We start from the raw sequence: 27,947 nt of genomic DNA, 5'->3' as shown, positions 1-27,947 counted from the left end.
TGGCACAATTTTCACAAATGAACCCATTCTGTCCTGTCAGTGTAAAGGACTGTAACAGTCAGCTGTACTTATTCATGTGGAAGTTCTTTCATCCTGACACTGTTCCTCTCAAATGGGAGCCTGTACAGTCGCTTCATGGTCATGTTGTGCTTTACCCAGATGTGTCCGAGAGCGGAAACGCTTCTTCGATCTGTGTTGTTGAATACGTGCCGATCTGCAGATATGTGTTACTGTAGCTGGTGCAGACGGATTGCATTGTTTGCTCTGACTGGGTTCACTATGGACAGGTCCTGCTGTTGGGTGAACAGGCGCTGGCGTCCCCCCCCCCCTCCCCCAGAGGTCTTCTAGCCATTCTGTAGAAAAATGCAACCACAAATAGTTATTGTTTGCTTCTTTTTTACAGTACTGTATATACTGTACTTAACTGTATTTACCATAGACAGTACTGAAACATCTCCACACGTTATCACGGAATGTTTCACAAAGCGACCACTTTAGTTTGAAAAAGAGCGTTAGCCACCCTGCAGTGCAGTACATGTGATACGGTAACGTGACATGGTACAGTACTGTAAATACTCTAGATACAGTCTGAGTAGAGAGTTGAAGACATACCTGTTGTCCAGTCGGAATGTCCTGATTATGGATGAAACTGTGAAACGGCTCAGATCAGGCTGGACTCTCTGCCAGCTTCCCTCACAGTCAGACCATGACCTAGGACCCAGTCCACCAACGTTGCTCTGATGTCATTTGAAGTAATGGTCCTTGCTCGGCCTCTTGGACCACGTCCTCCTCTCTCTCTCTGTCTTCCTCTTCCTCTGCCTCTGGCTCTCCTTGCCTCCATGCTTGCAAAGTTCTCCAAATGGCTTAACGGAGGCCTTTATGTAGCGGCTGATTGGTGTTCAGTTTTGCAAGTAAGTGTTTTCAGGCACACGTCTCAGTGTTTTCAGTTAGTTGTATTTTGAATAGATGTGTTTTCCCAATGGTACCTTGAGATTTCAGTTTTGAACTAAGTGTCTTACGTATGAAATAGTGTGTAGTGTGCAGGAGCAAGTGTGTTTCAGAAAGGAGCAAGTGTGTTACAGAATTGCAACTAAAGTGCAAAGCAGCGCTTTTGTTTAGGGTGTGATTACACTTTGTTTAAGGTATAGTTACAACAACTTCAAGTTATGTTACTTTGGTTTAAGCATGTGTCTGTAGTGTTCAAGCAATGGGTAAAAACTGTACTGGCTGTGCAATCTGTCCAAAAATCTGATAATTTGATCTGTGTTGTAAGGGCCCATGTTGGCATGACGGTGGAGGACTCCATTTAGGGAAAGGGCAGCGCAAAGGGTGATGTTATCCCCACGTTGTCCTGGGACATTACTGTAATTCTAGCCCCGTGGCCAATGATGTTTCTCACCTGTTGCATTTTCATAGTGCTCAAACCTGGTTGGTGTGTCTACAACAAAGCAATCGTGTGTTTATACACCTAATGTGGGTGTTTAACCAAATGGCTCGTGGGTGTGGTGATTTGTCCATCAGTGCTGTGGAATTTCAAGGAAGTGACATCTTTATGTATGTCTGTGTCTAATGCATACAAGTGTGTTTAGTGTTTTGCAAATGACTGTGTGTATTGTTCTGCAAAAAGTGTGAGGCTGACTTTGTGTTTAAAGTGGTGAAAATCTGATCCTGTGTTTTGCTCCTTGAGTGTAAGGTATTGATAGGTATGTGTTTCTTTTGTTTTTAGTGTTTATGCAATCATAAAAAAAACTGTAATACTGGGGCCCCAGTGCTCGACCCCGTCAGACCAAGGGGGAACCCGCACACCGAGTTGTGGAGCCCCCCAGGCCAGCCGGGACCAGAGGACTCGAGCGCAGTCACCCCAGCAGAGGACCAGGACCAAGTCCCGGTGTGAAGAACCCCCCTCAGAGTGAAGAACCCCCCTCAGGAAACACTGGAGTTAAACAGCTGAAGATGTAAAATCACATGATACAAAGTTAATATAAAATAAGTAAAATAAGATTATAAAGTAAAAAAGTAAAATAAGTTAAAAGAACATAATAAAAATAGAACGAATACATAGGATAAGTAGATTAAAAATAAAAATGATCAAAAATAAAAACGATGGAGATAAAAACTATAAAAGGTCAATTAAAAGCCAGATTAAAAAGGTGTGTTTTTAACCTCCCTTTAAAAATATCAACAGCTGACTGACTTCCTTTAGCGTTTCCTGCTGCTGCTGCTGCCAGTAGCAGCTGATGTTGAAATCAGACTCATAAAAGGTCCATCACAGCTTTTTGTCTGGTTTTTAGCATCTATCAGCAACAAGGGACGTGAAAGAAACCCAGTCGCCAGTTAATAGGGAAACCAGTTATTCCAAAACACCGGTTCCGCTCGTTAGCTGCTGCGTTCAGGTGACTGGAGCGAGCTGCGGAAAACTGAAACTTTGCCATTCACATGAAGGCAGCGGTGACAGCTGGACTCAGGAGACACTCAGGAGACACGTGAAGGACGCATGGACAATTTGCACAAAGGAACGGCTCTCAGACAGCTGTGAACCGGCTCTCGTCGTTCACTTAAAAGAGCCAAACGAACGACTCATTCATTGAACGTCACAGCACTAGTTTACTGTAATCTGGTCAAGAGGAGGTGCAGGGGAGGAAATATAGGCCAGTAAGCCATTGTTGGGGTCCCCGACCAGTGTGGTGGGGGCATAACTGTGTGTGCAGCACTAAATCACCACGGTGTCCTGCACCGCCATGTACATCTTGGTGCCTATAACACAGATTTGCTGCTGGCCTTGCTTGATGACCTCCACGAACAACTTGTTCCACCAGATCACACTAATGATCCTCAAAGAATTAATGATGTTGTCCTCTGGGACAGGGTGCATTTCCACCGGGCTCTGCTTGAACGTCAGTGGTTTCAGGACCAGCCGCACTTTACGATGTTCCTCCCACTGTACTCTCCATTCCTCAACTCCATAGAGGAGTTCTTCTCTGCTTGGAGGTTGAAGGTGTGTGAGTGAAACCCCCAGACCCAGGTCCCACTGGTCCAGACCATGGAAGGAGCCTGTGGTGACGTCAGCCTCGAGTCCATTCAGGGATTCATGCGCCACTCAAGGCGGTTCTTCCAGAGACGTCTCGACAGGGAGAACATGGCCTGTGATGTGGACGAGGCCTCCGGCCTGACGGGAACCAAAGGCATGATGATGCTTGATCATGATGATTCCTCAACTATGTCCAAAAATAAAACATTTTTGGCTGCATATTTTTGTGCTGTTTTAAGTTTTAATTTTTTTTTTTTTTTTTTTTTTATGAAAAAAGTAGGCTGCATTGAGACAGGTTAGTTTTACCCTACCGATGATGTGTTGTTGCAGCAGGATTACTATTGCAACAACACATCATCAGCAGGGTAAAACTAACCTGTCTCACGACGGTCTAAACCCAGCTCACCTTCCCTATTAGTGGGTGAACAATCCAACGCTTGGTGAATTCTGCTTCACAATGATAGGAAGAGCCGACATCGAAGGATCAAAAAGCGACGTCGCTATGAATGCTTGGCCGCCACAAGCCCTGTGGTAACTTTTCTGACACCTCCTGCTTAAAACCCAAAAAGTCAGAATGATCATGAGGCCCCGCTTTCACGGTCTGTTCTCATACTGAAGATCAAGATCAAGCGAGCTTTTGCCCTTCTGCTCTCCGGGAGGTTTCTGTCCTCCCTGAGCTCGCCTTAGGACACCTGCGTTACCGTTTGACAGGTGTACCGCCCCAGTCCAACTCCCCACTTATTTTCCAGAGTCACTGTCATTCATACGGTGTGTTCCATTTTACAATAGTGTTTTCAGTTTTGCACCACAATGTGCTGTAAATGCTTGGTAGTGTGCAGCAAAAGCTTACTTGTGTGTGCTCAATGAACGGTATGTGTCATTGGAAAATACGACTCTGAGTTCTGTTTTGTGAACACAGAGTAGAGATTTGATGGTGAGTGTTCTTGCAAAGGGAGTGTCAAGTTTAGCATTTTGTGTGTGCAGTATTGAGAAAGCCGTTATTGTATTGAGAAACGTGTGTTAACAATTGTGAAAAACTAACACAAAAATATCCAATATAAATGAGTTGAATGAGTTCATTCTGTCCTCTGTCAGCTGGTTGATGGACTGTCTCTATTTTTCACTCATTATTATAAAGTCAAAGTATATTTGAAACTGAAAGCACGGATGATTTCACTTTCACTGTGACTGAGTGTGCAGTGTGTGTGTGTGTGTGTGTGGGGGGTGGGGGGGGGGGGGGGGTGGGGGGGGGGGGGGGGGCGGGGGGTGGGTCCTGAGCTGAATAAAAGCAGCAGACACATCCTCCCTCCTCAGTTTGCAGTCCAGCTCAAACTTCACCAAGACTCTGCTCAACCTCAGCGTGGACCAGAACTTCAACCAAAACCTGGCCGGAAACCTGTTCAACCCCGCCATGGCTGGAGGCTTTAATGCAGGCATGGCAACCAGCGATGGTAGGTGTCCAGATGTTTGTGTGTGTGTGTGTGTGTGTGTGTGTGTGTGCTGCTGTATTTTTTACAGTGCAGTGCAGCTCAGTTCAGGGGAAAAGAGCCCATTTTCTGTAAATGCTGCAGTGATCTCTGTCTTTCGCTCTCTCTCTCTGTCTCTCTCTCTCTCTGTCTCTCTCTCTCTTAAAATTCAATTCAATTCACTTCAAAGAAGCTTTATTGGCATGACAAACATACATTCACATTGCTAAAGCGTTACATAAAAACACAATATAAGCAGTTTAAAATACTTCACTGGAATGCAAGACAGTGCAAATATTATAAAATAAGAATGAAGATGAAATAGAATAAATATATATAGTCTCTTTGTATTTCTTACATGCTGAAAGTACAAGTTTGCAGTGGGGGTGTGCAGTAGGGGTCTCTCTCTCTCTCTCTCTCTCTCTCTCTCTCTCTCTCTCTCTCTCTCTCTCAGCTCTGATCTATCTTGTGATAATCGGGGAGGGCTGTGTACCACTTTGTATGTGTGTGTGTGTGTGTGTGTGTGTGTGTGTGTTCTCGTATTTCTATCCTTGTTGGGGCCAAATGTCCCCACAAGGATAGCAAAACGTGAAACGACGTGCCTTGTGGGACCTTTTTCCGGTCCTAAGTAGGAGAAACAGTGTTTTCTTGACCATGTTGTTGTTACTGAAAAAAGTAAAAGTGCAAAAACATTTCTTTAGGGTTAGGCTTTGTTGTGGTGTGGGTTAGGGTTAGGGTAAGGGTCAGGGTTAGGGGCTAGACATGAATGGGAGTCAATGGACGGTCCCCACAAGGATAGAAATACAAGACTGAGCGTGTGTGTGTGTGTGTGTGTGTGTGAGGGGCGGTGTGGGGTATACTGCTGTTTTATCAGTGAACTGAAAAGTCTACAATCTACACCACGATGACAGAGGCAAAGCGGTGTTTGTCACTGTGAACCAGCGTGTCCTGGAGAGATTCTAACCTTCAGCGGCTTCACTGAAGTCCTGGACTGGTGTTTCACTCATGTAGTGCAGCAGATAAATGAAACTATTGTTCAAAATGTGATGCAATTCCTCACTTGACACAAATACTCCTTAGGGGTTTGTTTTTTTGAAAAAAATATGCTGGCCACCTGAAATTGAAGATGGCTCCCATTTTTTCAAGATGGCCGCCATTCTGGCATATTTTACCCAGTGGTGGGCCGTCAGGGCCTGCAAAGCCTTCTCTGCTGGCCTAAAAAGTATCTGAATTACAGACTGATGTAAATTATATTTTGTCCATAAATATAATAAATGATTCCAAATGGTATGTTCTGGTTCCTTTCATCGTTTTCCCGTGGTTGCGCTGCTTCCAGACATGTTTTTTTCATATTAAATCATTTAACCAATCAGATTTCAGGCATCATCTGTTGCTAGGGTCAAAGAAATCTGCCCGAGGCCTTCACTGTCTGTTCTGATGGCCCAGTAAAGTAAAGTGAAGCATCAAACAGACAGTTGCTTCAACCAATCAGATTTCGAGTTGGCGGCTCAGCGCCTTCTAGCCAGCTACACTAACAACAGCAGATCCAGGCCCTCTGATTTACATTCACCAAGAGATACAGTAGGGGGCGGTATGCACCGCCAAGTTGTTGGTCCCCTACCAATTATTCCAAAGAAGAAGAAGAAGACCTGAAGAGAAATAAAAGCCAGAAATCCCACAGGGCAAGCTGGACTTTCAGCCCTGGCTTTATGGAACTGAAACGCACAGATAATCTATATGACAGAGCAGTTGAACTCTTTTTGAGGAAGGAAAGGAGGATGTATTTTGTTTACAAATAATTGGGATTTTGGTGAGTAAAATGTTCCTCTTTTCCTAAATAATATTGCTGTTTTATTAAGTTGTTGATGCTTATTGTATGTGCACAGATGTAGTAGGAGAATTGTGCACTTCAGCAAAGGCATTTATTCTGGCTGCACAAGTATCTATCTGCTGTGCAACAACTCTTTATGTGCATGTCTGCATAATAAGATTTTTTTTATAGACAAAATAGTTATTGAGGGGTGGATTGGTTCAGGCGGATCTGTTCTGAAGGCCTTAGTGTGAAATGCACGGTCCGCCACTGATTTTACCCAACCCAGTCACACGGCAATTTGTGCTTTAAGTCACGTAAATTAATCTATTGCAACGCGTCCAGGAGCACCATTTGCACAGTTTTTTATGTGTCCCATGCCTCTCTTTTTAAACTAATACATTTCAATGAGAGTCGCCTGGCCACGCCCCCTCGCGATTAACCCTCCTGTTATCCTTGGGGTCAGTTTGACCCCATTCAATGTTTATCATTCAAAAAGTAATAGTTTGCTTTTTTATTTTGGCTTCATATTTCATGACTTTTCCTTATTTGATAAGTACAATCGATTAAGCATAAAATTTTCATGCTACTATTTTTACAGTGTGCTGGAGACATTTTACACACATCGGTGTTCCTCTGGGGTCAATTTGACCCCAGGCTTTTTTAACTGTGTAAAACTGGTCTGCATGTCTGTGACACTTGTTTGATCTAACATTCCCACACCTGTAGGTGCAGTATTGATACTTTTGAGTTGATACATTACATGGTGTGTGTCTGTGTGTGTGTGTGTGTGTGTGTGTGACCTGTCATTCCCACACCTCCAGGTGAGCACTCACACCTGCCAAAGTAGAACTGATATTTCCCGCACTGTGGAGGACATTGGTAGTTCATGCAAAGTAAGGGAGGAGCAAACAAGCTTGCTCCCTATCCAGATCATTCCTCAGTCTGCTCTGTGTATACAGTAATCTGCAAGATATCTGTCTCTCTTTATTTGAGAATGGCCTCTGGAAAAAGCTTTACTGTAAGTTTTGTTTTCGAGCAGCTGTTTGGAAGTGAGAGTGACATAGAGGAGAATGTGTCTGAGACAGAGGATTGTGTCGAGGAAGACCCTGATTTAGACTCATTGTCATCTGATGAGAATGAGAGTGTTGACCATCCTGTTTCCCTCGACCAGCACAAATGATCCCCTCCAAAAATGGGAAAATATCATGGTCTGTTCGTCCACCTGAACAGAAGGGTAGACTGAGGGCAGCCAATGTTATAAAGATGGTTCCAGGCCCAACTGGAAATGCTGTCAGTCGTGTTGATGACATCAAGTCATCATTTGAGCTCCTCATAATGCCACCAATTCAAAATATTGTTCTTGTGATGACGAATTTAGAGAGGAAGTGTGTATGTGGACACCTGGGAAGACCTTGATGTGGTAGACTTGGAAGCCTACATTGGCCTGATCATTGTAGCAGGAGTTTACAAGTCTAAAGGTGAGGCAATAAATAATTAATCATTGTGGTTGATTCTGTGAGAATCATGAATGTGCTCCCCAAATTAGAAAAGATTTGGATGAAAGATTTTCAAGATCAATTATTTGTAATTCAAAAGTTTGGCCTGATGGTGGCGCTAGAGAGGGGGTCCAGGTTTCATTATCAGTGGTTATTTGTGTAGTCAACAAATAAACAATATGCCTGACACAAAAAAATTGGTCAACTATTTCATGTAAATCATTGTCTAGGGGCAAATATACCTTGGGGTCAAATTGACCCCAAGGGCGAAAGGTGTGAGTAATATTTGAGGGTAATAGGAGGGTTAAACGAGGCATAAACTGTTGTTTCTTTTATCCAGGCACTCAAATTACAGCCAGTTTTATTGTTTTATTGCCCTGTCCACGCTCAAGGTAACTTTAAAGATGTGTGCACCCACACTGCTGAACAGGAAAATGCTGGAAACATTGCGATAGTATCCATTCAAATATAAAAGGGGAGAAAAAAATGATCCACTCTCTGTATGGTGGAAATACATATTGGCGATCTACGTGGTTACATTCTCAGTTCAAATGTGTTCAATAGTGAAAAAAGTGACATAACAAAGCAAGTTTGACCGGGGAGGAACGGACATGCAGCGCAGGAGGCACCTACGACTGGTTACTGGCTGCTGACAGCTCAGTCGCGGGCAGCCGGTTCAGCTGCTCCCCTGCTCCGCTCGTGGCGGTGGGCGACTGGGCTGTGCAGCTGCGCGCCGTGCTCCCCGGTTGGGAGACTGGAGGACAAATTGTGTGATTATGGTGACTGACAGGTTAGAAGAGGACAATGCGCCCAGAGCTTAATGTTCGCAGCTCTGTTTGAAGCGGCTAGCTTAGCTACAAGCACGCAGGCTCTGTTTGCTCACGTGAGCGAACCGCAATGCATCATGGGAATCGTAGTGAAAACAAGACGGGTGGTCCGATATGCACAATAACCCGCCGTGTGCCTCTCATATGCACATCTGTTCGTCAGGTTTATACACCAGATCATCTGTGCTTCCACATCTGCCCGGGACGCTGCGGCACAATCATCTTATAGACTGTCAGTGGACAAAAACCATTGATCCAGAGAGCGGGACAGTCGGTATCCCGAGAACACAAGATCTCGCGGGAATAGCAACATTAGCAGTCACACAGTTGCTGGCAAATCACAGAAATAAATCCAGAGCGATGTGTTTAGAGTGATGAGGAACATGCGTCTTTGGATTATTTTTTCAAATGAAACTGACATACATAAGTGACATTTAGTTTTTACCACATATCGTGATGCCCCCTGCTGGTGATAATATCAAGTCAAACCTGACAGGATAGTGGAGTTCAAGAGCTTTGTATAACAGTTGGTCCCATGATTCTAGCATTTTTCATTGTCAAAATAGAAGCTTTAAAAGACGCACCAAAGTCAAAGTTCAAAGGTCAATATCTCTGATCAGGAGCAAATTCAAACTTCCAGTCTGCCATAATCTTACTCCCCTGATCAAGTCCTTTACAATGAATTATCATGCTTAGTCTCATGACATATTTTTAATTTTCCCTTCTCTGGAAGCAGACTTGATTGACATGTACGTTTCGGGGAGAAATGTGAGGCTCACCCCTCATGCACACTGGATGCAGTCCGGCTACAGAACGGCTGCAGTCCGGCTCCGGCCCGGTACACCGGAGCACTGTGATTCACACCGCCTGCGGTGTCTCCGTAGTCAAGCCGGAGGAGGTTGCCAGATCTGTCGTTATGCCCCGTAGACAATTTGAAACCCGTTTTACTCAATAGAAAGCAGCCCAAACCGCAGTCTTTGATGAAAATACACGTTAAAACCGTATTTGTATGATAAAAAACACACCATAAACACATAATCATTTCATCAACCCGTCCGACGTGTTCAAAAAAGACGCTTGATTTGGAACAAACCCGCCCAATCTGGCAACACGGAGCTGCTCCGGTCACAGAGCTGTTCTGAGCCATTTTGGAGTCATTTGGCTTCTCAGCAGTGATGAAGTACAAAACCGTTCATTCTTCTAATGCATATAATGACTACATGACATTGTTTGTTCTGTATTCTACCAGAAGAAGTAAAAAAATAGAATATTAAAGGGACTTAAAGGTGGAATACAACATTTTCTCGAAAAGACGAAGCCCCACGTCTGTTACTCACTTTTTGAACAACGCCATGCGCCAGACCATCCGCCCGGCTCTCCTGCTTCTCCCAGGAAACGCGGAAGTGTACGAGCGCGATCTCCTCTTCTCCGCCGTGCACGGCTCTGTTTACAGTTTCTGCAATCCGCCTCGCTCATAAATAAAGCTTTTTTTCCGAAACAGTTACAGTTTCATTATGTCAGACTCGCCATCGGTAAGTACTAGCTCAGAAGCTCACCAGCTACATAAACACTCTGACTGCGCAAAAGGGAGAAGCTGATTGGGCGCAAGCACGGAGAACCGCCTTACGAAAGCAGCTCGTGAGAATGATTGACAAACAGACCCACCAATTATTTAGGTGATCCACCCGGAAATCAAAATGTTGTATTACACCTTTAAGGCAACTTTTCAAAATTTACCTCAGTGCTGCCGCGATAGGCGCTGCGGGGAACTGCAGCCACCAGCCAAGGCGGCACGGGAGCGCGCACAAACATTTTACAGAATGTCCGGCTTCACAGCGCTGCACCAGGGATGCTCCTGCTGTTTACTACGTCGCGGATTACTGCAGGACCACAGCGCATATTATGTGATTTTTGTAAGCATCCATTTTCACTCCCAAATGCAGCTGAAGTTCCCTCCATGAATTAAACGCATATCCAATATTTATTCGGGTGCTGCTTCGGTCATATTTTTATTTTTTTTTATTTATTTTTTTTGACTCACGAGATCACGCTGATAATAGGGCTGCGTTAAACGATTACTTTTGTAATCGATGAATCTAGGAAATAGTTCTTCGATGCATTGATTAATCTAACGATTCGTTTTTAAATCCGTGGCGGAGCTCCTCTCCACCTCCGTGTTTATGCGGCGGGTCCCCGCGCGCTCCGCGGCCGGCACGGAGCGGGTCTCCGCCCGGGAGCAGAGATCCGGAGCTCTCCCGTCAGCCTCCGTGGGGCAGCTCCACTCGGCCCGTGGAAGCCGCCGCCTGCTTCACGCGCCTCCGTGGAGCAAGCCGCGGCGCGGCAGCTCCGGATCTCCGCTCCCGGGCGGAGACGCGCTCTGTGCCGGCCGCGGAGCGCGCGGGGACCCGCGGCATAACCACGGAGGCGCGTGAAGCAGGCCGCGGCTGCTGGAGCTCTCCCGTCGCCGCCGTGGAGCAGCTCCGCCTGTGAGTGCTTTGGGACGGGGGAGGGGCTCACGCAGCTGAGAACAGCGGAGACGTCCTGTCACGTCTCCAGAGCACCAGAAAAAGCCGCTAAATTTGTCGCTAGTTACTTTTGACAAAAAAAAAAGTCGAAAAGAGGCTTTGGAAAGTCGCCAGATTTAGTGAGAAAGTCACCAAGTTGGCAACACTGCCTGTCCCTGATCCCAGCAGTGTTTGAGTCCGTGTCCTCGGCGGCCATGTTCTTCCTGTCCGGCAACGCGCATACAGCGTCAGTTTACGTCACATCCCCACGATTGCGCGGGAAATTCGGACCCCCAACAGCAACAAATTATTTGGCACACAGCCTGTATAAGGCAACAGACAGATACGCGGATTGGCCTGTTATTTTAGGTTTTTAATGCTTCACGACCCATTAGCATTGAATAAAGTGGAAATGCATGTGAAGTTTTTCACAAATCTTGCCTTAAGTCCCTTTAAGGCAAAAACACGACACAGATTTTATTTTGAAGTGACTTATTTTGGAACACGTATCGCGTTCCCTTCCGGGCACCCGACTTGCTTCCGTCTGAATTGACGGTAGGGCTCCGGCATGCGGAAAAATAGGATCTTTGCGGAAAGAGAACGGAGCTCTGCAGAGGCTCCGGAGCCGGACCGGAGCCGGACCGCGGCCGGTGTGCATCACAGCATTGATTTTAATGACTACGGATTAGCTGCGGTGTCCGGACCGGAGCCGTTCCTGACCCCCGATGCACACTGGATGCGGTCCGGCTACGGAACGGCTCCGGTCCGGACACCGCAGCTAATCCGTAGTCATTAAAATCTATGCTGTGATGCACACCGGCCGCGGACCAGCTGCGGTCCGGCTCCAGTCCGGCTCCGGACCCTCTGCGGAGCTCCGGTCTCTTTCCGCAAAGATCCTATTTTTCCGCACGCCGCAGCCCTACCGCGTCAATTCAGACGGAAGCAAGTCGGGTGCCCGGAAGGAAACGCGATACGTGTTCCAAAATAAGTGACTTCAAAATAAAATCTGTGTTGTGTTTTTACCTTAATATTCTATTTTTTTACTTCTTCTGGTAGAATACAGAACAAACAACGTCATGTAGTCATTATACACTTTAGAAGAATGAACGGTTTTCTACTTCGTCACTGCAGGAAAGTCAAACGACTCCAAAATGGCTCCAAACAGCTCTGTGACCGGAGCAGCTCTGTGTTGCCAGATTGGGCGGGTTTCTGCCAAATCCAGCTTCTTCTTTGAACACGTCGGACGGGTCGATGAAATGATTATGTGTTCATGACGTGTTTGTTATTATAAAAATACAGTTTTAACGTGCATTTTCAACCGAGATGGTAGTTTGGGCTGTTTTCTATTGAGTAAAATGGGTTTCAAATTGTTTAAGGGGGATAACGACAGATCTGGCAACCTTCTTCAGCGGACTGCGGAGACAGGCGGTGTGAATCACAGTGCTGTGGTATGCCGGACCGGAGCCGTTCCGGAGCCGGACCGCATCCAGTGTGCATGAGGGGTCAACGACAACAAAGGGTTACAGTAAGTTCAAACAAACTACTCAATGAAGAATTTGGCCACTATATTTGAGATAAGTTTAATTCAATCACGTTTCATCCTGTCGAGCCTCACATTTCTCCCTGAAACCTACATGTCAAACAAGTCTGCTTCCAGAGAAGGGAAAATTAAAAATGTGTCATAAAACTTAGCATGATACATCATTGTAAAGGACTTGATCAGGGGAGTAATATTATACGAGACCTGAAGTTTGAATTTGCTCCTGATCAGAGATATTGACCTTTGAACTTTGACTTTGGTGCTTCTTTTAAAGCTTCTATTTTGACAATGAAAAATGCTAGAATCATGGGACCAACTGTTATACAAAGCTCTTGAACTCCACTATCCTGTCAGGTTTGACTTGATATTATCACCAGCAGGGGGCATCACGATATGTGGTAAAAACTAAATGTCACTTATGTATGTCAGTTTCATTTGAAAAAATAATCCAAAGACGCATGTTCCTCATCACTCTAAACACATCGCTCTGGATTTATTTCTGTGATTTGCCAGCAACTGTGTGACTGCCAACGTTGCTATTCCCGCGAGATCTTGTGTTCTCGCGATACCGACTGTCCCGCTCTCTGGATCAATGGTTTTTGTCCACTGACAGTCTAAAAGATGATTTTGGCGCAGCGTCCCGGGCAGATGTGGAAGCACAGATGATCTGGTGCATAAACCTGCCGAACAGATGTGCATATGAGAGGCACACGGCGGGTTATTGTGCATATCGGACCACCCGTCTTGTTTTCACTACGATTCCCATGATGCATTGCGGTTCGCTCATGTGAGCAAACAGAGCGTGCGTGCTTGTAGCTAAGCTAGCCGCTTCAAACAGAGCTGCGAACATTAAGCTCTGGGCGCATTGTCCTCTTCTAACCTGTCAGTCACCATAATCACACAATTTGTCCTCCAGTCTCCCAACCGGGGAGCACGGCGCGCGGCTGCACAGCCCAGTCGCCGCCCGCCGCCATGAGCGGAGCAGCGGAGCAGCTGAACCAGCTGCCCGCGACTGAGCTGTCGGCAGCCGGTGAGCAGTCGTAGCTACTTCCTGCGCTGCATGTCCGTTCCTCCCCGGTCAAACTCGCTCTGTTATGTCACTTTTTTCACTATTGAACACATTTGAACTGAGAATGTAACCACGTAGATCGCCAATATGTATTTCCACCATACAGAGAGTGGATCATTTTTTTCTCCCCTTTTATATTTGAATGGATATGATCGCGATGTTTTCAGCATTTTGCTGTTCAGCAGTGTGGGTGCACACATCTTTAAAGTTACCTTGAGCGTGGACAGGGCAATAAAACAGTAAAACTGGCTGTAATTTGAGTGCCTGGATAAAAGAAACAACAGTTTATGTCTCGTTTAATCGCGAGGGGGGCGTGGCCAGGCGACTCTCATTGAAATGTATTAGTTTAAAAAGAGAGGCATGGGACACATAAAAACTTTGCAAGTCGTGCTCCCGGACACGATGCAATAGAGTAATTTACGTGACTCATAGCACAAATTGCCGTGAGACTGGGTTGCTGTGTTATAGGCACCAAGATGTACATGGTGGTGCAGGACACCATAGTGATTTATTGCTACACACACGGTTATGCTCCCACCACACTGGCCGGGGACCCCAACAATGGCCCGCTGGCCTACATTTTCTCCCCTGCACCTCCTCTTGACCAGATTACAGTAAACCCAGCCTCATCGATGAAAACAATGGTAACACTTTACTTGAAGCACCTGTGTATAACACATAAGTACATTATAGCACTGTATAACTATAGTGATAAATACTCAGAAATGATCAACATGCTTTATAACATCATAATCACCATAATCCTATGCTGTATAGTTGGTTATAAAGCATTGTGATCATTTATGAGTGTTTATAACTACTTATAATGTATTATACCAGGTGCTTCAAGTAAAGTGTTACCAAAATAATATATTCATAATAGTTCATTCACCATATCAAGCTCCTCGATTCGCTGAAACAACAGAGAGAATGCAAGGTTACTGTAAGGACAGAGAGGTCAAAAGACACTGTAGAAAAGGAAAAAAAATGTGTTACTGTACATCAGAGGTAGGCTACAATACCTGTATGTCGGTGCTTTACTGTACTGTATGGGACTTATAAGCACAAACTGGTGCCGTAGCTCCATCACCCTGGGGGGATGGAGCTGTAGACGGTAGAACGGGACCCTGTAGACCTGTTTCATAGCTAATGAATTCCTCTTGAGGACATTGTCCGGTGTAGACCACGGTCCGCGGGTGGGGGGGGCTTGAAATAGCAGCGGGAGCTGCGGAGGCATACATCTGTGGCACGGGGTGGCGGGGGCCGTCCATTCGTAGGGGTGTGCGTCCACTCGCAGGCCCCGGAGGGTGCGTGCGTGAGTGTGTTGGAATCCAGTTGTAGGCTGGATTGGACGGTTTGGCGGGCCGGATTCGGTCCACGGGCCGCCAGTTGCCAACCCTTGGTATACAGTGTACTGACCTGAATTTGTTGAGTTTTGAACTCTTGTTTGTTGTAGGTTGATACCACTGAGATGTTACATGAGAAGTGTGTGTAACCACAGAACATTGTTACCTCCGCCAGGAGGTTATGTAATCATGTCGGTTTGTTGGTTGGTTGGTTGGTTTGTTTGTTAGCAAGATTCTGGAAAAAGTAATGGACGGATTGCAATGAAACTTTATGGAAAGGTGGGTCTTGGGCTAACTTAGTATTGATTAAATTTTGGTGATGATCCGGATCATCACGAATTTTTTAAAGGATTCTTTATCATTGACCGATAGGGTGTACCGCCCAGTGGAACTTTAGTTTTAGTTCCTAGTCGGACCTGTTTCACGGACGGAACAGTCGCACAGCAGCACGACAAAATCGCCACGAGTTGTCTTCTCTTCAAAACTTGATCAGAGCTTCGTCTGTAAGTGATTTCACCTTATGTTGGACTGTTTGTTTCCTTTGTTATGCATCTCTGCATGTCCGTCATTGTGTTGTTTTTTTATTGCTGAGTTACGTTAGGGTGACGACTTTCATTTGACCTGTGTAGTACTGTATCTGTTAGAGCCAGCTTTGGTGAATTTGAATTGCTTATTGTGTTGTTGTTGCTGTGTTTGGGGGTGGTTAGGTGCTTGTACTGTAGTTTCGGTTTCTGTCTGCCCAGTAGAGAGGTCGTTGACGCGGGTCACACCATCTATTGTCTGGCTCCAGTGACATCAGACAGGGGCGGGTCAGCCGGGTGCAATCAGTCAAGTTGGAAACAGCTGTGACTCCGTCAGGTACTTCACAGCACAGACTGCGCTTTGGCGTCAGCCCACATAGTGTGAAGACCACAGGGGGTAAAGACCTGCGAGTCCACCGAGCAAGGACACCAGCTTCACTAAGGTCTGTCTGTCACAGTCTAACGCACATTGTGTTTCTTATGTATCCCAGTCATCGTCGGCAACCGGAAAAGACGCGTAGTCCTCCGCAAACGCAATCCACACAACCTCTGCTCTCTCTGGAAGTGGTCCCAGCCCACACTCAGTTACCTTCGGTCTCTGGAACTGTCAGTCCACAGTTAATAAGACAGAATTCATCAGTTCTCTGATGAAACTCTCAGACATTCAGGTCCTAGCCCTGACTGAGACCTGGATACGCCCAGAAAACTCAGCTACACCAGCTGCTCTCTCTGTGTCCGCTGCGCTAAGCCACGCCCCTCGCTCTACTGGCGGAGGCGGTGCTGGCATTCTCATTCCGGACAACTGGTCCTTCTCCTCACTGCGCCCGTCGAACAACAACACAACGTTTGAATATCATGCTTTAACGGTCACTACTCCCATCAAAGCATATATTCTGGTTGTGTGCCGCCCACCAGGGGGTAATCTGGATGGCTTTGTCTCTGAAATGGACATGTTACTCTCTGACATCCCTGATGACGGCACACCACTGATTGTCATGGGAGACATGAACATTCACATTGACAAACCTCAGGCACAGGACTTTTTGGCACTGATGGCTTCCTTTGCACTTGTACTGGCTCCGTCTCCTCCCACCCACAAAGCTGGCAAAATCCTTGACTTGGTGCTGACTCGTAACTGCTCCATAGTAGGGCTGTCACGATATCAAATTTTCTCTTCACGATAATCATGACCAAAAAATATCACGATAACGATATTATCACGATATCAGCAAAAAATTAACTAATAATGGTACATTCAGATTCATCTTTAATTTTATTTTTGTTTGTTTTCTCTGTTTTCCCAGATGAATTACATTCAGAATACCTGTCAAATAAGGTGTTGAAACAATATGAGAACAGTAACTGTACAACTGCATACAAAAAGTGTAGTTACACTCAACTAATTAAAATCTGATAAACTGATTAACAGAGGATCCACACGCAGAGGCTTCATTTACGTAGGGCTGGTGGGTTATGAAAACCCACGCGGACCCTCTTGGGTTGAAATCCTGTCCCACCACCACACTGCCGAGAATTTTTGTTTGTTTGTTTGTTTGTTTGTTTAAATCCGAGGCGGAATGAGCGCAGCAGCTGCTTCTCTCCAGTCAGAGGCGCCGCTACTGGCTCGGGCCCCGAGCTGAAGGGGGCCCCGACAGACGGCGGATATCAGCGACACAACTTGAAACCCACCGCATACATTACAATGACACGTCTGGAACCTACCTAATGGGGCCCCACTACTACCCGGATGGGTGCAAAATCTGCTTATAATTACAAGATTAACAAAATCATTTGTGGATAGCAGAGACAAAGCATTTGTATGTAACTGAAAAATGACAAGTCATATGTCTACTGAACAATCACGGGGATATTTTTCTTTTTCTGTTTCCATTCTCTGCTTATGGCAGATTTTTATGAAGCTCGGCATTTCTTGCAAATTGGCGTGTTGTCAAACTTGTCCGCTTCCATTTTTAGGAACCCAAAAAACTCCCACACCACCGACTTCACTTTTTTCGGGTGAGGATAGAGCGTCTCGCTGTCGCTGTCGGCCACCGCCGACGTGTTTAGTTCACTCGTGACGCTCGCTAACTGGGAGCCGCGCTAGCTAGGAGCCGTGTGGCTACCGCTGCTCTGCTGTGTTTATATGAGAGGGGAGGGGGAGAGGCTGGGGTGCTGCAGGAGGGAGAGAAGCAGGGCGGAAGAACAGGAGCGGATTTTGAAAATACACTTCAACACGTTTCAAGTGGCACTACATTCTCTATGCGATATTATCATGTGCGCATTTTGAACACGATATTGAAATTTCATTTTTTAATATCACGATTATCGTCAATACCGGTTTACCGCGACAGCCCTACTCCATAGCAGAGGTGACGGTTACTCCACTACACCTATCTGACCATTTCTTGGTAAAATTTGCGGCTGCCTTTCTGCCATTGCAGACACCCACACAGATGGTCTCCTTCCGCAGAAACCTGAAGTCGCTCACAGCAGCTCAGCTCTGTCCTGCTCTCACTTCTCATCACTTCCTGTTAATGAGGCTACAGAAACACTCTGTTCCTCTCTGGCGTCCTCTTTGGACAAACTCTGCCCCCGGGTGTCGAAACCAACCAAGAAAAAACAACCAAGTCCATGGCTCTCAGAAGTTCTGAGAGAACAAAGAGCTGGACTCAGGGCAGCAGAAAGAAAATCCCAAGAGCCCGCTGATTTGTCCTCATACAAACAGAAACTTGCTTCCTTTACCTCCCCCTTGCAGTCTGCAAAGAAAGCTTTTCATCAGAACAAGATCTGTGCAGCTTCTGATTCCAGAAAACTGTTTTTGGTGTTCAACTCCCTGCTTCCTCCTCCAGCTGCTCAGCCGTCCACTGAGCTGACTCCTGATATGTTCGCCTCCTTTTTCACTGAAAAGGTGGCTGCAATCAGCAACCAGTTCTCTGAGCCTGACCAGCCCAGTCAGCTCAAACCCACTACTGCACCTTCTCTCTGCTCTTTTGCTCCTCTGATACCCCTTTTCGACCAAACTGGTTCCAAGGCCAAATCGGGGCCAGGGCCAAACCGGTGCTAGGCCCGGGCCTCCTGAACACGGGCTTTGCTTTTCGACCGCCTCGGGAGCCACGGAGGTGGAGGTGGAGCTACGTCACTGCGTCACTGCAGAATGTCAGTACGTCACTGTGGACGCAGGCTGCTCACAACAATGGAGGACTCCCAGAAAGTTTTTCTGGCTCTCTATTTTTCATAGCGAGCTATCAAATCATTATCAAGCTGTTAGCGACGCCCACCTCGTCTCACCAGCGACGGCGTTTGAGAAAGAAGGTAAATATAAGACGTTTTATTGCTCTATAGTGAACGTGTTACCGTTAGCTTAGCTGCTAACAAGTACGCTAGTGTCAATCAAGTCGTGGTTAAATAAATTCAGTAAACATATGATGATGTCTGTGTTTCTCTTTCTAGATGATCTTCAGGACTGTGAGCTGCAGATCTCCTGCTGCCTGGTTCCTCCTGGTTCCTCCGTCTCGCTGCCGCTGGACACATTCCAGCAGCAGCAGCAGTTTGTGCTAAACTTCTGTGTGGCGGACTTATTTAAATACTTCTGTGATCTGATGGAGGATTTTAATCTTTCTGGTGACTGATGTTCAGAGTGTGACCGAAGGTTCTACGTTCTAATTACAGAACAGAGGGATAATGTCATTGTTCTGTCTCCACCGCTGCTGTACCATCGTTCCATTAAATACACTGAAGTGAGGAAATCACCACGGTGTGTTTGTTCTTAAATGCCCTGCTGTCATGATGTGGTTAAATTTCCACATTTCTCATGAACTTCTCTCTAAAACTGAATTAATTTTCTCTAAGTAGTGCATGTAGACAGATCATATAATCACATTGCTGTGCAGGTGTAGCTGATTTTTACCTGCATGGTGCGATGGTAACACAAATATGACACCAAATATCTATTATTGCAGCTGTTTTTATTCACGCCACACCGGAAAAACACCAAAGATAAATATTATTTATACAAAGGGGAAGCAGTCCAGTCTGCTCATGCTGTTTTCCAGTAACACTGACCACCTGCCCTGCCCGCTCCAGCTGCTGCAGGTCCGAACGGTCTACCGGACCGCCGTCAGAACCGCGCTTCGTTTTGCTGAATTAAAACCACAGAAACAAGAACAGCTTTTAATAAATATTCTTTACATTCATAAGAAAACCAATAAATGCTGTACTGTGCGGTCATGAGTTGGGACTGTAAACAAATCTTACCTGGTCGGGTCTGGTCTGGGAGGACGCTGATCCAGACGTCCTGCAGCACGGTACCGGTCAGCCGCAGGACGGTACCGGCGAACTGCTGAAGGGTACCAGTCAGCTGCAGGACGGACGGTGAGCTTAACGAGGCTGACGAGCTGCAGCGACGCTCCGGTGAACTGCGACCCAACAACTCTATAAAACAGAATCAACATAAATCATTGCGTTTCAGAGTTTGGATAATTTCTAGCTTCATATTCTCAGCAGGCTCACAGCTCGGTGCTTTATTAATGAAACTCCCCAGGAAACGGAGTCATGCAGAAGCTGCTTCCCTCCCGTTGGACCCCAAACCGGGTCTGCGCTGCTCCGCCGAGTTTCTCCAGAACGTCTGCTGCAGACCACAGCACCAGAAAGCCCTGGGTCTCCTCCTCAGACCACCGTTTATTCTCAAAATCAATTTCTTGGCAAAATTAAACTAAATTAAATGCTGCTCTGCCGTAGCTTTCTGATAAAAAAAAATGGCGACTGCGTGTTTTGCCGGAGGAGACGTAACCCCGCCCCCCAGGGCCTGACAGCCAATCCGTGGCCGGAGCCAGATCGGAGCCTGAGCTGGCCCAGCTGCGAAGCGGGGCCAGAAAAGCCCCAGTTTTTGGGAGCCAGAGCCAGTGCCGCGGTTGGTGTGAACACAAGGAACCGGTTCAAAGTTGGGGCAAGCTCCGATTTGGCCCTGGAACCAGTTTGGTCGAAAAGGCCTATGAGTGAGGATGAGGTCTCCAGACTTCTTCTGAGCTCAAAACCGACAACATGTCCTCTCGATCCAACACCCACCAGCATCCTGCAGACCATCTTGCCCATAATCAAACCTGCAGTCACGCACATTGTCAATTCCTCCCTGGAAACCGGCATTTTTCCTGTTACTTTTAAACAAGCCCACGTCACCCCACTGCTAAAAAAGCCTCATCTCAACCCAGCCCAGGTTGAAGACTCCAGGCCAGTCTCACTTCTACCATTCCTGTCGAAAATACTGGAGCACTCAGTTTTTAACCAAGTCTCTGAACACCTGCGGAACAACAACCTACTTGACCCTTTTCAGTCAGGCTTCAGATGCGACCACTCCACCAAGACTGCTCTCCTTTCAGTCACAGAATCTCTGCGGCTGGCAAGAGCTGCTGGTCAGTCCTCGGTCCTCCTGCTGCTGGTCCGTCCTCTGTCCTCCTGCTGCTGGACTTGTCTGCTGCCTTTGACACTGTGAACCATCAAATCCTCCTCTCCTCACTCTCTGACCTTGGCATCTCAGGTTCCGTCCTGTTGTGGTTCAAGTCCTACCTCACAGGCAGATCCTTCAGAGTGTCATGGCGAGGGGAGGTGTCCAGGTCACATGGCCTATCAACAGGGGTCCCTCAGGGGTCGGTGCTTGGCCCCTTACTCTTCTCTCTGTACACCACCTCACTTGGTGCAGTGATCTGCTCTTATGGCTTTTCCTACCACTGTATGCTGACGACACTCAGCTCTTCCTCTCTTTTCCTCCTGACGACACGACAGTCTCAGCTGGATATCAGCATGTCTGGCTGATATCTCCACCTGGATGAAGGAACGCCACCTTCAGCTAAATCTGTCTAAGACTGAACTCATGGTCTTTCCAGTTTGTCCATCTGTCCAGCCTCAGATCAGTGTCCAGCTTCATTCCAGCCTACTTGTGCCCACAAACTCAGCCAGAAACCTGGGTGTCATGATTGATGACCAGCTGACCTTTAAAGGTTCACGTGGCCTCAGTTTCTCGGTCTTGTCTACAACATCAGGAAGATCAGACCCTTCCTGACCCAACAGGCCACACAGCTTCTGGTTCAGGCTCTCGTGATATCACGCATTGACTACTGCAACTCTCTTTTGGCGGGTCTCCCTGCATGTACAGTCAAACCTCTACAGATGATCCAGAATGCAGCAGCACGTCTGGCCTTCAACCAGCCCAGAAGAGCTCATGTCACTCCTCTGTTCATCTCCCTTTATTGGCTTCCAGTTGCAGTCAGGATCAAATTCAAATCTCTCCTCCTGGCTTACAAAATGCTTAAGAAGGGCTCCGGCCGACCTGGACTCCCTGATCCAGGTCTACTCTCCTTCACGCCCTCTTCGCTCTGCATGTGAGAGACGTCTGGTGCTTCCAGCCCAGCACGGCTCTGAACCTCCAGCCAGACTCTTCTCCTCTGTTGTTCCCAAATGGTGGAACGAACTACCTAACTCGGTGCGTTCTGCCGAGTCTCTTTCTACTTTCAAGAGACAATTGAAGACTCAATTGTTCAGAGAACACCTAGGGACTTAATCCGACCCCATGTTCGGGGAAGAATAGATCAGGTGTTCTAATACCCAGCACTTATGTACCACTAACAAAGTTGACACACAAAAAAAAAAAAAAAAAAAAAAAAAAAAAGGGGGGGGGGATAGTGACTCCTCTTCTGCAACTTGATGGCAACTCCCTTGACCAATCGCACTTGAAGCAATTGAAGCATTTACTAATGGTTTCTTTCTTTCTTATGTCTATATTCTTGCTTGTGTTGTACGTCGCTTTGGACAAAAGCGTCTGCTGAATGAAATTGTAAAATTGTAGAATCTATCCAGCAGAGGGCCTCAGTACTATTAAATTGATGGCAGGCAGGGTTTCCGCCAGACCATTTCAGTCCGGGCGCCCCGCCCACGCTAAATTCTGCAGCGCCCGGACAACGGACAGGGGGAAAAAAAAAAAAATAGCGCCTCGTTTGCGGCTAATTAGCAGTTGTGCACTGCAGAGCAGCAGCAGCGCATTTTGCGCCGCTTCGACGCTGTGTAAGCAGCACCCCAGGGGGGGCGCCACACATTCCTCCATGGCCAAACTGTTGTCCTGCAGGAAACACTAGACAGGGTTTGTTTACATCAGTTTACTGATATTTATATATGGCATTCTTATTGTTGTTGGTGACTGATTTCACCTGTGGTGGAGGTCTGCGCTCTCTGGGTGCCAAATTCTAGTTTGTAATGTATTGACAACAAGTTAATGTGCAATTGACTGCAGAATGTATTGTGGTTGAAGCTTTGAGCTTTTACATGAGAGGCATGTGCAACAACTGAACATAGTGTGCAGTGTTTAGACCACAAGGTGATGTGCAATTGGCGTCAGAGTGTAAAGAAGGAAAGTCAGAGTCTCACAGAGTCATAAGGGAGTGTGAAGTAGTGACAATTCGAGTCGAGCGAATAGTACGTGAAGTTAAGGTTGTGCAAATTGTGCCAAAGTTTAGATTTTTGTGTGTTAACATTCGTGAAAAACTGTAAGCAGCACCGGCAGCAGGTAGCATGCGCCGCCCTCGTGGACTGAGTCCCGGGTCCCGTTCGGTCCGGGGTCCTGCTCGGCACCGGGTCCGGTGCTGGGTGTGTGTGTCTCAGTGGGACCGTTCCCGCTGTGTGGAGGAGACCTGGCGGTGGTGTCGCTGCTGTCTGACTATGAGACATAAGTACTGTAAACTAAACAATAAAACTCAGAGCTGTACAACATGAGTCTGCCTCATTATTTGTAATATCAGGGTTAAATTAAATTAACGGACCTACAGTATAATCTGTTCAGACCTCAGCCGGTGTCCGTTCGTCCAGGTGACGCTGCTCACCGCTGCCGTGAACTTCCTCCAGACAGCGTTTTTCCCTTTATTTTCAGTTTTAATTCTTCCAAAGAGCTCCTCCTGATTTACGTCCACCTAAGACCTGAGAGGATCCATTTCCAGCTCCCAAAAGTTCCTTTTTTCGCCAAAATTGCTCCTTTTCCGTGTTTGACCTCTGTGGGCGGGGCTTCAGAACTGTGAATATTTCAGGGCATAACATGCTAATAAAGATCAAATTCAGCCGTCGCATTTATCAACACCCGATCACTCAAACGCTGAGATCAGCGAGGTACGGAAGTTTCTGTAATACCACGCGAGCCCCGTCGTACGATGAGCTGACTGCTCGGATATACACCCGTTTGAAAGATTGTTTGATAAATGAGGGCCTTTGTGTTGGTGAAAAACGACTAGCATTGTGTTTGGAGACTCGGTTAGGTCACTCTGTGGTTTCTGCGACATGATTGGGTTGAATATTGTGCTCATTTTTAACCCAACTGTTGCATCAAATTAATTTCAGCCCTGGGTCAATTTTACCATATATATATTGGTTGAATGTGCCTGGGTCAAATTAACTACAAGTCTGTGTTAATTCAACTAAACACATTGCTTTAGTCTTCCAAAAACTTTGATTCATAGATAAATTAGAATAATACAACCAACAGATCCTCCTTCTCAGCCTCACCTCACTGGTAGTGTCCAATGGAAGCAACAGGCTCTCACAGTTGGTACCGGCTTGGTCACAGGAGTTGCCAAAATGCGAGGATCAACTGCCTTCAGGGCTCCACTCCGGATTTTTCTGAAGGGGGGGTCTCCCTCAGCCTTAGTCACTCCTGTGACGACCACAAGGTAGAGGCGTGCGATACTCCGAATTTTGGTATCGATCCGATACTAAGTAAATACTGGGCCAGTATCGCCGATACCAATACTTTTTCACTAGGTTTTTTTTTAAAAAAAATTAAGTTTTAATTTTTATTTTACATACATCACAGGAAGCAGTTTCGCTGTCTGGCGCTCTGAAGTAGCTCCTAACAGTTCCTGCTCCTGTTCCTCATCTTAAATTTGCCATTAATGAGCCAGTCTGTCTGTCTGATCAGCAGCAGGAGAAGGAGAGCTGCACACTGAGCCTGAGTGAGCTGAGAGAGAAAGAGGAGCACTATTTAATCACCTCACCTGGAAAATAAAACACGGGACCAAGATTTTAACCAAATAAAAGAACAGTTTTTATCAAAAAACACAAGATTACTACAACAATGTCAACATTTCAATAAAAATAATTCCTTTTGCCTTTTTCACACACAGAAAATCTCAATACTGAAAATATAATAAAAAAAAAATGTAACAGTATGAGCAGTACAACAAAAAGTACCATTACCCAGAGGTATTGATGAAAAAAAGTCATTAGTGCAAATAAGGTGCAAAATACTATTGGCTCTTTGCTCTTTTGTCACTGAGTTATACCCTGAGGTCGCTTTTTGCCCCTGGATATCGTGAGCAGTTATACTACAGTAAATAAATACATTAAAAAAAATACCTGAAAATGCACAGCAATAACACGATAAACAAAACCTTAAAAACACACAAGCTGTGTCAAGACACAGCATCTTCAGAGTCACATGCTGAAACCACATTAAACAGCTCCAGTCATCAGTGTAAATATACTGTAAACTACAGCTGGCTGTCATTCTCCACCACCTTTGATATATATTATATTTTTTTAGTTCCATTAACACAATCAGGATTTATTTCAATTGACTAAATATATGAAAATAGTTTAATCACTGCTAAAATGACATCTTTGACCACCAATTGAAAAGCAATGTCAAATTATGCTGGAAATACCAAAATCTTAACTTGACTTCTCTAAAACACTCCCTGGATGTTCTGGAGGCTTCTGTTTAAAAGTCTGAGGCAGAGACCTCTGTCTGTGTCGGGGTCTGGTCCGTTTACGCTGCTTTTAAAAGTTTGTGCAGATTGGTGGTGTTACTGCAGCAGCAAATTACCTTCATGCACACATGATGCAGTGTCTTTGTCTGAAGCTGTGAAATAAGTCCACACAGCGCATCTTTATCCTCACCATTGCTTTTCCTCTCTCTCTCTCTCTCTCTCTCTCTCTCTCTCTCTCTCTCTCTCTCTCTCTCTCTCTCTCTCTCTCTCTCTCTCTCGGTGCATGCTGGGAGTGGGCGGCGGCTGGAGTGTGTGAGAGCGTGGTGTGTGTTGTGTGGCGTTTAGCTTGTTTTTTCAGTTTGTTTAAGTTGTTAATGTTCACACTCACCGTAGTTTATTAATCACAGATCACATTTACTAGTTTATATCGTTTATTTGGGTTCTTGGTGGGTTTTGCGGTCTGTTTGGGGGTCTGGCTGCAGTCATGACCAACCTCAGGCAGCTCACCCGCAAACACGGGGTCCGGGTGGTGGCCCCGCCCCCTGCAGCGTGGAGGACGTGGCCCTGGCTGTGGGGGAGAAGGTGGGCTATGATAACATCAAGTCGGTTGCGAGGATGAACAGCGCCGTGGTGGTCTTCCTGGACCGGGTGGAGCAGGCTGACGCTGTGGTGGAGTCGGGCATTACCATCGCGGACAGGTTCGTCTCGGTCCAGCCGCTGTCTCAGCCTGCTGTCCGGGTCGTCTTAAGCCACCTTCCTCCTCTCAGTGGAGGAGGGGCCTCCTCTTCTCCAGGGCTTTTAACCCCGACTCCCTGGAGGTCCAGCATTGTGTACAGGGGAGGCTACTTTTAGTTAAAGCTCAGTTCCACCATTTTAAACTTGTATTTATTAACATTTATGCTCCAACAGCCGGTGCAGAGAGGAAGCAGTTTTTCCTCAAACTGACTGAGGTGGTAAGTGGAGGTGGGTCGGAGGACTATTTGTTTGTGGGGGGGGATTTTAACTGCACGGAAGACGCGACTTTAGATCGCAACCATGCAGAGCCTCATCCAGCCTCTCAGCACGTCTTGAAGCAGCTGGTCCACTCTCAGGGCATTGTGGACGTTTGGAGAAGGATCCTCCTGACTGTCGGCAGTACACCTGGTCCCACTGTAGAGAGAGCAGGGTCTCCTCAGCCAGGCTGGATCGTATTTATTGTTTTAAGCATCATTTTAATGTTTTTAGGAGGTGTGATATTTTACCTGTTGGTTTTACTGATCATTGTCTACTAAATTGCCCCTAGGTATGAATGCGTGAGTGAATGGTTGTCTGTCTCTACATGTCAGCCCTGCGACAGACTGGCGACCTGTCCAGGGTGTACCCCGCCTTCGCCCACAGCAGCTGGGATTGGCTCCAGCCACCCACGACCCCGAAAGGGAGCAGTGGCAGAAAATGAATGAATGAATGAATGAATGTCTACTTTTAAGCAGTATTTTTATCAGTGATGTGAGGCCAGGGAGCGCTTACTGGCATTTTAACTCTGTTTTAACATTTGATAGAAGTTTTAGGGAGGCTTTAATGTTTTTTTGGGAGGGTTTTAGACAGAGGAAGGGAGATTTTAGCAGTCTTAGGCAGTGGTGGGACCACGGTAAGACACAGATCAAACTCCTGTGTCAGCAGCACACCCTCAATGTCACAAGTGATATCACCAGATCTATGAAGGATCTGGAGACCGAGATAGTGGAACTGGAGTATTTAAGTGAGTCCACAGGAAATCGAGGTGACTTTGAAAACCTCAAAAGGAAAAAAATGGCTTTAGCCGACCTGCTGAACGTTAAAGTGCAGGGCGCACTGGTTCGGTCCCGGTACCAGACCATCACAGGGATGGATGCTCCCTCTAGCTTCTTCTTTAGCCTGGAGAAAAAGGCCGGACAGGGAGAGTGATCCACGCACTGCTCTCAGACACGGGGGAGGAGATCACCGAACCATGCCAGATACGGAGGACAGCGGTGGGCTTCTACTCCTCCCTGTACGGGAGTGAGTTCACGGAGGAGCAGGAGCTCCTGGAGGGGTTCCTGAGGGAACTGGAGCTCCTGGAGGGGTTCCTGAGGGGACTGGAGCTCCTGGAGGGGTTCCTGAGGGGACTGCCTCGGGTCTCTGAGGAGACCAACACAGAACTGGAGGCCTGCCTGGACATGCAGGAGCTGCGGGCAGCGCTGCAGGCGATGCCAACGGGCAGGTCTCCTGGGATCGATGGGCTCACCGCCGAGTTCTACAAGGCGTTCTGGGACATCCTGGGTACGGATGTCCTGGACGTCCACAACGAGTGTCTGGCCTCTGGTTCCTTGCCAGTGTCCTGCAGGAGAGCAGTCCTTACTCTGATCCCCAAGAAGGGAAACCTGCAGGACATCAAGAACTGGCGCCCCGTGTCCCTGCTCATGTGGATTACAAACTCCTGTCCAAGGTCTTGGCCTCCAGGCTGGGGAGGGCTATGGAGCAGGTCTTCCACCGGGATCAGACCTACTGTGTCCCCGGCAGGTCCATGGTGGACAACGTCCACCTGATTCGGGATGTTTTGGAAGTCTCTAGTTCTTTGGACATCGATGCTGGTCTGATTT

At 46.7% G+C, this 27,947-nt stretch overlaps 1 protein-coding gene across 1 annotated transcript in view; it reads left to right on the top strand.

Moving 5' to 3' along the window:
• Positions 1–4,361: 4,361 nt before the first annotated feature.
• Positions 4,362–27,947, top strand: part of LOC115390443 (GTPase IMAP family member 4-like) — a gene marked incomplete at its 3' end in the record, with an annotated part of 29,093 nt that continues 5,507 nt past the window's right edge. The window contains exon 1 of the mRNA XM_030094317.1: positions 4,362–4,479. Within this exon, the coding sequence (XP_029950177.1) occupies positions 4,440–4,479 (40 nt within the window). The remainder of the gene's footprint in view (positions 4,480–27,947) is intronic.

The sequence above is a fragment of the Salarias fasciatus genome, chromosome 6, assembly GCF_902148845.1.
Source record: "Salarias fasciatus chromosome 6, fSalaFa1.1, whole genome shotgun sequence".
Lineage (NCBI taxonomy): Eukaryota > Metazoa > Chordata > Actinopteri > Blenniiformes > Blenniidae > Salarias > Salarias fasciatus.
Note: the sequence above shows the minus strand (reverse complement) of the source record. Positions and strands in the feature narration are given on the sequence as shown.